This window comes from Oryzias melastigma, linkage group LG12 (assembly GCF_002922805.2).
Source record: "Oryzias melastigma strain HK-1 linkage group LG12, ASM292280v2, whole genome shotgun sequence".
Taxonomy (NCBI): domain Eukaryota; kingdom Metazoa; phylum Chordata; class Actinopteri; order Beloniformes; family Adrianichthyidae; genus Oryzias; species Oryzias melastigma.
The window spans coordinates 12,125,793-12,135,984 of NC_050523.1; the positions used below are offsets into that span (position 1 = coordinate 12,125,793).

At 36.0% G+C, this 10,192-nt stretch overlaps 2 protein-coding genes across 2 annotated transcripts in view; both read left to right on the plus strand.

The window, feature by feature from the left end:
* tmem141 (transmembrane protein 141) overlaps positions 1-2,506 on the plus strand; it is a 5,010-nt gene extending 2,504 nt beyond the window's left edge. The window contains exons 3-5 of the mRNA XM_024257726.2: positions 533-616; positions 713-823; positions 1,042-2,506. Of these exons, the coding sequence (XP_024113494.1) occupies positions 533-616; positions 713-823; positions 1,042-1,106 (260 nt within the window). The 3' untranslated portion in view covers positions 1,107-2,506. The remainder of the gene's footprint in view (positions 1-532; positions 617-712; positions 824-1,041) is intronic.
* A 2,286-nt stretch (positions 2,507-4,792) lies between these two features.
* Positions 4,793-10,192, plus strand: part of sapcd2 (suppressor APC domain containing 2) — a 9,986-nt gene continuing 4,586 nt past the window's right edge. Inside the window, exons 1-2 of the mRNA XM_024257732.2 lie at positions 4,793-5,824; positions 8,474-8,607. Coding sequence (XP_024113500.1) covers positions 5,095-5,824; positions 8,474-8,607 — 864 coding nt within the window. The 5' untranslated portion in view covers positions 4,793-5,094. The remainder of the gene's footprint in view (positions 5,825-8,473; positions 8,608-10,192) is intronic.

The following is a 10,192-nucleotide window of genomic DNA, read 5'->3' on the forward strand; positions in this document are numbered from 1 at the left end:
TCGTGGTTTATGGTACAAACAATCAGCTACAATAAATGGAGATGTTTAAAAATTAATACAAAAAGGGATGTAAAGATAAACAGAAACCAATGTGAATATGTTCTTTTTTTATGTGGCCAGTGCAAGGACCAGTGAAATAAAGTGATCAAGTGACAGTTATCTCTGTAATTAGTTATGACGTATGCAAAAAAAGCAGTTTCTTTCACTTAATTTTTAGCTGCAATATTTTCTGTATTTTTAGACTATTTCTCTTGATTAAGTGAAAAAGAAAAAAAATATTGACCTGTTTTAATTAAGGATTTAAGCTTTTTTTAAGGAAAATGTTAGTTATTCTTATTTCTATTCCTCAGAATGGGCATTTAAAGTGAAAATCTATTCAGTTTACCAGCTGGAAATCAAAATATTTAAAATAAAATGGAACTGATTCAATTTGTAGTTACATTGTTATCAAATGTAATTGTTGAAACTTGTGTTTAGTAAGTATTTTGCTGTAAATTTTTCCTCTTCATCACCTCCTGGTCTATTTTTACAGGTATTGCAGGATTATTTGCCCTTCAGAAAGTTATACAAAGGAAGCTCCCTTACCCTCTACAATGGAATCTCCTTGTTTCAATACGTGAGTAGCGTCATATCTTTTAACAGCGCTTTGCGGAATGAATCTGCTTTGTCACCACATTTATTTATTATTTTTTATTTATTTATTTTTTTGCAGTGGGGTCATCGTTGGGGAGTTATGCAGTGACCCGCTGGGAAACGCAGAAATGCTCTGACCTTTGGTTGTTGTTGGAGACCGGCAAAGTTCCAGACAGATCACCAGCAATGGGTGAGAACCAGAGTTTTCTGTAACAAACAGGAATCAAAATTAATATTTTGTTCTACCAACGATCTCTGTTAGTGATGTTCCTTTTTTAGGACATTCTCCATTTTTTCTTTGTATGCATTTTAGATCCTGTAGCCTTTAGTTGTAAAAGATTTATAATTACAGCTTCTGTTACTCAGACATGGATTGATTGTTGCTTTTCTCTTGCATTTGTCTTTCAGTTCCTCATCAACCAGAAGAATCAAAAGGACCCCAGAAGACAAAATACGGCGACATAATTGAGTGAATCATTTACCCATGATCATTTTTTTTCCAGAACAGAGAGCTGTGTATCACAAAGTGGATTCTGCATACTACTGGATTTTTGTTTCTTGTGTCACACAGGTGCAATTTCATTTATTTGGGTTTTAAAAAGTGTATAAATACACAAAGACTTTCTTATTTTGACAGAAAGAAGAAGTTGCTTTAATCACAGGTCAATAATTATTTTTGTGTTTTTAAAAGGAATTTGCTGGTGAGACTTTGGTTTTGTTAAAGATTGTGTATTTTTGTGTTTTGTATAACAGAATATAAATTGTACTGCCAAAAACAGCCACTGGATGATGCTGTACACTCTGTAAATATGTATTTGGGGCACTTTCTGGGCTGTAGAAAACAAATAATGGACAATTTTTGTTTTGAAAAATATAAGTACTGAAATACAATTTGACAAAATGCCGAATAGTTTATATATAAGAGGAAAAACTAAAGCAAATGTCTATTTAAATTGAGAAGTGTTGTTAGACAAGATCTATTACCCTTTCTTTATTATTGTAAGCACTTGTGGATACTTTATTATTAAATTGTAAACAATTGAAGTTTTTTTCATTTCTATTGTCTAATCTAACAAGATTATTAAATTATTATATATTTTTTCAATGTAGCAAAGAAAGACAAAGCAGCATAAGTGTGCAATAAACAGCTATTGATTTATTTTTCCATTACAAAGGAATATTTTGCATGTTTCTTTTAGTTTGTCACTACAGGGCCTGTTTTGACCTTCATTGGTTATAAACTGAACTGATGTGGGGATGCTCAATATTAGCCTACAGTCAGATTTGTCTTTGATTGTTGTCACTTTCCCATCAGGACAGCAGGTTTCTGTTAGCAAGATTAAAGCAAAAATCAAATTGGTGTATTTATTGCTTTGTCATTTTTTTGTTTTTTCATCAAAAGAGTAAAAACCAGGAGAAATAGGGCAAAAAACATAAAAAATGCCTCAGCTTACAAAAAAGATTGGGATTCATGTGTATATCTGTGGGGGATTAAGTTAGGATCTTTCTCTGTCCTCTGCACACATGAGCAATTCACAAACCTCTTTGTAGAATTCATCAAATGCATGTTTTTTTTGTGAAAAAAAAGGCGTTGTACTTGTCTGTCATTATCAGTGCAAAAACACCCACATGTTGGTGTTCCTGGCAAAAAGAATGCGAGCAGCTTTCAGATTAAAGTGCTCCAGTATCAGCATTTCATAGGAATACATTGTGTGAAGTAGATCATCTGCTTAAAGAGCAACAGCAAAATGACAGATCCTGTACAGACATTGTATGTTTGATAAGGCGGGAGGAATAAATGTCAAATATTCAAGCTTAACTGGAATTTACAAAAAAAAATAATAATAAACTATAATGATCCAGTCAACACTCACATGGCTCTTTGAATCCATATTAAGCAGAATTTTAACACTCAGCACAACCCCCATATATTGAGTCCATTATTCTCTTGAAATGTCTTTTCACCTTATTGCAATATGTATTATTCGCATGTGGGACTTTAACAAGTTGGGTATCAAGTAAAGACTCATTTGCTTAAAATGTTAAAGTAATTTATTGTTTGACGTATTTTTTGACAGTTGCAACAGAACTCTTGTTTATACAAATGCTAGGCTTCTGTGCTGCAGTTTTAAACTGATAGGAAACTTGTTTTATGAGAAAAACATGACAAAAATGCAACCTGTTCGATTATTTTTAACCTTTTTTTTTCAGAAAAAAATGATGCAAAACTGTAGTTCTTTCTGCAGACATATTTAGAATGTATTGATATTATTTCTTCAGAAATAATTACTAACAAGCTAAAGAAACAATGGAGTCTTTCAGGAAGCCTTAAGCATCCCATTAGGATACAAAGTCCAAGCTTTTCATGGAGCTGACAACAGTAATAACTCAGTTTGCTTTCGGTTCTGATGTAATGTTTTTTTTTCCCGTCTTCCTTTTCTGCTCTCTGACCGTTTCCCCCAGTGCAGTTCAAGTCTGACTTATCACATCAAGAGTTAATGGTTCTGGACTCCCTTTCTGCATCTTGAGAGGGAGTACGCTCTGAAATCCTTTGTCACACGCACACTGATAACGCTCAAGGGAAGATGCAGAGAGGCTGGCGGCAAACTGGAGATAATGATGGGGGAGAAGTGTTTGTGTTAAAGAGAAGGAAGGTCAGTGGAGAGTAATAATACCTTTATCGGGCAGAACTGGTTTGGATGTGTTTAAAAAACACTGGTGGTATGAACCCCTTCAACCCTGAAAAAAAACATATTTTTTTTCTTTTCAATGTGTTACTATATTTCTGTTGCAATCCCTAAAGGGGTTAAAAATATCAAACATGTCTGAGCTTCTTTATGCAACCGCTTAGAGGGTAGGAGTGAAAGCTCATCCTCTAAGTTGAACAGTTACCCATTCCTGTCTCTTTTCACCATTTGATTATGTAACCAATTGAACTTGCTTTCACTTTTCAGAAATCTCCTCATCTTAAATGAAATAAAATGTTGTTTCTATTTGATGTGATCCATCAAAGTGCAATTAATTTCCATAAATTATTCTGCAAAAAAACAAATTCTCAAAAATAATAATAAAAAAAAGGAACAAGAGGGACTCTTAAAAATCTGGTCTGACAAGAAAGTTTAAGACCGTCAATGATCAAGGCATCTTGTGAGAGTTTCTTCAGTTTAAACAGAATGTCTTTTAGATGACGGTATAAGGGTTCATGTCTGGGCAGGTTGGGAACAAACACATATCTGCGTGGAGGCAGTTTCTCCACAAGTAAGGAAAGTTTCATGTAAGCGTTCTGCAAAGTTGTACTAAAGAAACTCTATAAACATTAAATGTACAAATAGTAATCAACGATAATACACTTAGTCTCATTCGATATTTGTTTTCAAGGATTCTCAGTGTGTTATTGTGCAATAAAACTGTTGTTAGCATTATAGGTAGCTTAAGGTATGTCTAGTTGGGACAATGCATACATGACAAGTTATATAATACTTGTGTTTGTCATATGAGGAACTTATTTAATGGAAAATATCCATAATTTTCAATAAGTGTTGCAAATTTGAGCAAACTAAGACATCAAATTTATTGAAAAATTAAAAAAAAAAATTCTGCACAAATTTGATTTATTCTTCAAATCTTTAAAGGTTAAAAAGAGGGAAATCAAACTATTGTGACCAAACTCTATCTTTAGAATAACTTACAAGACTTTTAGGTCTTTATTGTATTTCTTTTGTTGGATTTGTGCACCCCTGGAGCTAAATAATGACCATTTACAGGACTATTTTGGTTTTAACAATAAAAAAAATATAAATTATCATTTGAACCAATTCTTTAAAACGTGAATTAGCACTTAGTTGCTCTAAATAAGTCCATAAACTTAACATATTACCAAATATATATATTTTTTAATAATATTACAAAAAAATAGACACTTTCATAAGGAACACACCTTCAAAATCAAGTATTTGAAATAATTTGCAACAAAAAGGCAACATGAATATTAAAATTTGACAAAAGAGTTGTGTTTCCATCCTTTTGATGCCGCTAAACAGTATATTTTATGAAAAGTATATGGCTTCTGTAAGATGAGAGCTGTGGAGAACATAATCAAATGCAGGTTTCATGAATAACGTCTCCGCATTAATAATAACAAAAGCTCAACTCAAACTTAAGCCTACCTCGGACACCAACCAATCAGTGACGAGCATGTGCAGATGTCAGCCAATGGCTGATTCGAGGAGCTATTTGTGGGCGGAGCTTGTGGTAAAATAGAAAGCACGGGTCACAGCATTGGACAGTGTCAGAGCGGAGGAGCTCAGTTCAAATCAGGAGTGTGAGGAGGCGAAAGTTGATATAATTTTGGAGTTTATTTCGTAAGTAAATATTTATATGAGTGGTTGGACAGTGAAATAATTTAGAATTAGTCCGTCTGTAGAAGTTTTGTGTTTTATTTTGTTGGTTTTTGAGGCCTCCATGGCTTTATTAGCGTCCGACCAGAGCTACAAGCTAAACGGCACTTCAGGGATTTATGGGAAAGTTGGGTCAAGGAAGGAGGTGATTCAAAATCCTGCGGAGAGCTTAAAAAGTACTAAAATGCAGCTCACAGAGACGGATTACTCCACAGACGGACTCCCGAAAGCCTTCCTACACAGTTTGAGGACGTTGTTTGACATCCTGGATGACGGGGGTCGCGGTTTTGTCCACATCTCGGAGATTGAGAGCCGCTGGCAGGGCGCAGACACCCGGGACCTGCCCGGCGGGGTGCTGGGCTGCCTCCGGAGGGTCACCCCTCCGCATGGCTGTCTCACCTTCGAGAGGTTCGTGGCGGGGTTGCGTTACTCCATGCTCAACCCGGAGAACGGCTCCCACCACCTGAAGGCCCAGCAGCTCCTGAAGGAGCCCAAGAAACCCGCCCCGCTGTCCAAGGTCCGCCCGCTGAGGCCCAGCAACATCACCAACACCCACCAGAACCGGCCTCTGCAGAACCGGGAGGGACCCGGATACTCCGAATGTGGACCCACGCGGTACGGTTCGGGCTTGGAGAGGTCCGGGCGCAGTTTGGAGCGCATCCCGGTACCACCGGAGGGTGGTGGGGGGTACCGACCCGACCTGGGTCACCCTACCAAACCATTCGAGCCGCAGAGGAGCGGAGTCCGGTCCATCGAGTCCCTGGCTCTGGAGGGTTCACAGATTCAGGAAGGAGGTGAGGAATCGAACCCTCATCAGTTTAGGAGATGATGACAGCTGGCTCTCATCTCCAAACATCTGTCATTGGTCATTTAGTTTCCACTCCAGCTGTGACTATCACCATTCACTGTGATTCTATTACACACTCAGAGAAGAGATCAAATATGTAAAAGAAAACCAGATTCCTCTGGATAGATCAGATTACTTAAAATAATAACAATTAAAACCTGATAAGAACATCAGAAGATCCAGTTTAATACTTATTCAACTTTGACAAAAAAGACTATATTGTTGACCATTTATGAACCACCATCTATCACATTATAAATGTTATTACAGTCAATTATACAACAAAACATCTGTTTTTGATCAACAATTCGATTCATATCATAATTTATGGCTGCCTATACGATTCTTCGATATTGGTTTCGTTTTGACCGATCGGATTCACTGACCTTAAACAAATCCAGAAAATCTTTATCCAAAATACATCCAGTGTGACTCAGAGATAAATACATACCTGGTACTGAGCTGTGCAGGTGACGTTTTCCAGATTCCTTGCATTTCTTTCAACATAAACAAGTATAGATTAAATATGTGAACAAATAAACAAGAATTAATGGTAAATCTATTCACGTTTTAGCTTCATAAAGGTCAACCCACTGTTGTTTCTTCCACATCAAATAATACAAACTGAACATTATGAACCACACTGTATGGTCACATGTGTTTGCAAAATTCACATTGGATTGTAATGATTTCTTGATCATTTTTTACATACATTATATGTGTGTTGCACACAGTGATGTCACTTGATTGTTTCTATGCTATAGTAAAATAAACCTACTGTGCCTCTTGGAAAATAGTATTTTACAAGATGGTTTGCAATCTATTTATTTAATTTTTGAACAATTTTAAAGTTGAATTTGATTAATAACTTGCCACTAACAGATGGATCTAAGTGGATGAATCGATTAGTTATGCATAATATTTCTTTTATAGATTGTTTTTTAATTTTAATTTCTAAGAAAGTAAAAATAAAGAGAGATCAGTATGCATAAGTCCATAAATCCTATTTCTTTTTCCCCTTAGTTTTCATTTTCATATCAAATTAGATTTTGTCCCATTTTTTTGCTGCCAAGTAAATACAGTACATACATAGTCATTAATACACATGCATAAAAAAGTTATGCCATAAAGTCTTTATAACACGTCATTTTAGTTTATAGTTTTTAAGGGTGTTTTCTGACTGGAGACATTTGGTTTGTTTAAAGTGAACCGCTCTCTAAAGCAAAATTTACAACTTCCATTCTTCTTCTTCTCATTCTCTCATTTGCCCGCCCTCGTAATTCCTGTCCTATAACTGAAGAGATCTTTAGTCACGTGGTTTTATTTACAAGCTTTGGTCCGGAATAGAAATGTTTGGGGCTCAATCTGGACCAAATTAAGCAGACTCAGTCCAGACCAACAGACTTTTCCAGTCTAAATAGACCCTAAGAGTTTCCTCTCAAAATCTTAGGTTCTTGCTGGATGCACTGAGACACGAAATCCTTACAAGTATCAGACAAGTTCTTGCACGTCAGCATTGGTCATCCGGCTGCGTTAATGCTGACAGCAATGAAGAGAGTCCTTAATTGAATCCCAGTGAAAGTCAATATCACTGACTGCTCGACTCAGGGATCTTTCTCCTCATTTACTACTATTATGTCACAGCTTTAACAAGGCCTGGTTAAGAAGAACCCTCGATTTAAACTAGTTTTGAACGCACGATTAGCCAGTTGACGTTAGCTAGGATCAGAGGAAAGGCAGACATTCATGCAGGAGATCATTTTTCTGTCTGAAATCCTTTAAAAAATATTCAAACATCTGTATAATAACATGTCTTGGATAAACACCTCCTCCACTAAAAAGCACGTATACAGTTGTATATTTATGCCTGTCGTCTTGCAATGAATGAGTCCAAGTGAAGGATGTTAAGTTTGGGAGTTTAAATCCTCTGGGCTGACCATCATGAGCGTTCCTGCCTGTGATATAACCTTTCACACGCAGCCAAACCCTGCTGGATTAGTGTGTACTAAAGCAGACAGAGCAGGGCTCACTGAATCACTGTTGCAATGAAATCCTCCCCGACGCCCCCAGCTTCAGCGCGGATTCCTAACATTCATGCTCGGTAACTCTGTCATCGTGCTCGCACATTGAAATCGACAGCGAGATGGGGTAGAATATTACATCTCCTGCCTCTTCCTCGTTAAATCAGCGTGTAATTGGAGATGAATCTAATGGGAAACTGCAACGTTGATTTGAGAGGTGTTCTCTGCAATCAGGTGACTAAAACGAGGAGTAAATGAATCTTTAGTGGCATTATTTGGCTTCTCTGTAATGAATGTCAGCCTGAAAGATTGCAGCTCCCTCCAGTGGTTGAGAAAGCAGATACAATTTATATTAATTCCGTTTTTCTTTTATTTCTTCATGCAAATCAGCTCAGAATGTCAACATGCAGGATTTATGAAATCTTTTGTGGTATATTTTCTTATACATATAAACATATGTAGTTTGTTTTTTATATTTTTTGTGTATTCAAAAAATGCTTCTACATTTGCAGGTTATTCCGCACATTTACAGCATTCCAGGTTGTCCCTAAACTGTCCGGTTCACATTTCTTTAGGTGTCGTGAAATCTGGTTTGCCAAGATCTCAGAGTGAATCGGCCACTGGGTTTACCGGGGGCTCCAGGCGCCATGGGCGGAGTCGGGAAGAGCAGAGGAGGCACACCATCTCCAACGGAGTTGACTATGGAATGGTGGGTCTGCTTTCTCAAAATCAGAACTTTTTATGTGATCTGGATTCGCTGGAAGTTTCATTCTGTTTATCCACTTTTATGGGGTGTTTTTCCTTATCACAAATAGTGAATTATAAGCTCCGCCCATCTTCTGAACCCATTGAATCCCTTTTGGGGTCAGAGGGTTGCTGGAGCCTGTCCCATATGCTGTTAAGTAAAGGTGAGGGCAGGTTGCCAGTTGGTTGTGGGGTCAAACAATCACACTCACATCTTTGGACTGAGGGAGGACATCAAAGTGCTCATACAACAAGTGCTCATGACTGAATTCAGATTTTAGTCTTTTTTAGATTTTTTTTCTGAGAATTCTGACTTTAAACTCAGAATTCTGATTTTTTTTTATTTCAATTTTTTTTCAGAATTCTTGTTGTTTTCCTCCATAATTCAGATTTTTTTTCTCAAAATTCAAAATTTAAACTCAGAATTCTTTAGATTCAGAATTCTTTAAACTCAGAATTATAATTTGTTTTCCCCCAGAATTCTGACTTTAAACTTAGAACTCTGACTTTTTTCTCAGAGTTCTGAGTTTAAAGTCAATTTTTCCATGCCTTTTTTTCTTTTTTTTATTGTTTTAACCCTCTTCTGTTTCTTTGAGAGAAATCTTAGTTGTGAAAAAAAGTCTCCAGTTGTGCCCTCTGTATTTTTCACTTGCATCACAATTCCATTTATTAAACAACACTGGATTGTTTCTCTATGGAATATTTTTAGCTCAGATCAGTTAAAGAAAATGTCTGTTTTAGGGTAAAACAATCCGTAAAAATTATATACAAAGTATATATATATATAAATTGATTAGTTAAAGCAAAGGTTGTGAAATAAACCTACAAAAAATCAAACATTGGGAATTTTGTTTTTATTTTACAGCCACAAAGGTGGTCAGTATTATTGAGGAGGATGCAGAGGAGATGACTGGGTGAAGACAGATAAATAAACCTTTAAAGGAAGTGGCTGAAAATCAAAGAAAAGCTAAAAATAAAGTTACTATAAAACTTCATAATGACAATTTACCAAGCTGTGATCCTGGGTGTGTATCTGTAGTTATGTTTTTATATATATATAAATATGGAATACTTTTTTTTAAAATAAATTTTAAATAAAGAAAGTGTTGATCAAAAAACAATTGTGGGTACAGAATATTTTTGAGCAGACTTTTGTTTTGCCTAATTAAAGTCCCATTCTAATCTTCTATTCTAAAAGTGTTTCCAATGGGCTTTTAATTATGATCATACCAATTTAAAAAATAAACGGTGTCGTTTTTTAGGACATAGGTTCTGCAAAGTGGAAGTAGTTATTTAGAAATTCACCCAAAAAATTCGTACATGGATCTAGTCAACTACACGGATGCTGAATGAAGTGGAGCAGGGTGTGGCTTGATGATTGTAGCTTAAATGTTACAAAATGTTAAAACTTTTTGATCTGATTTACAACGATTTGAGTAAAGAAATACACAGAAACGCAATATTAATTCTTATATATGTGCTCCATCATGAGAAAAATGCTACAAAAACATGTTAAAATCACCAAAAACTCGATTGTCATTGAAGCGGGT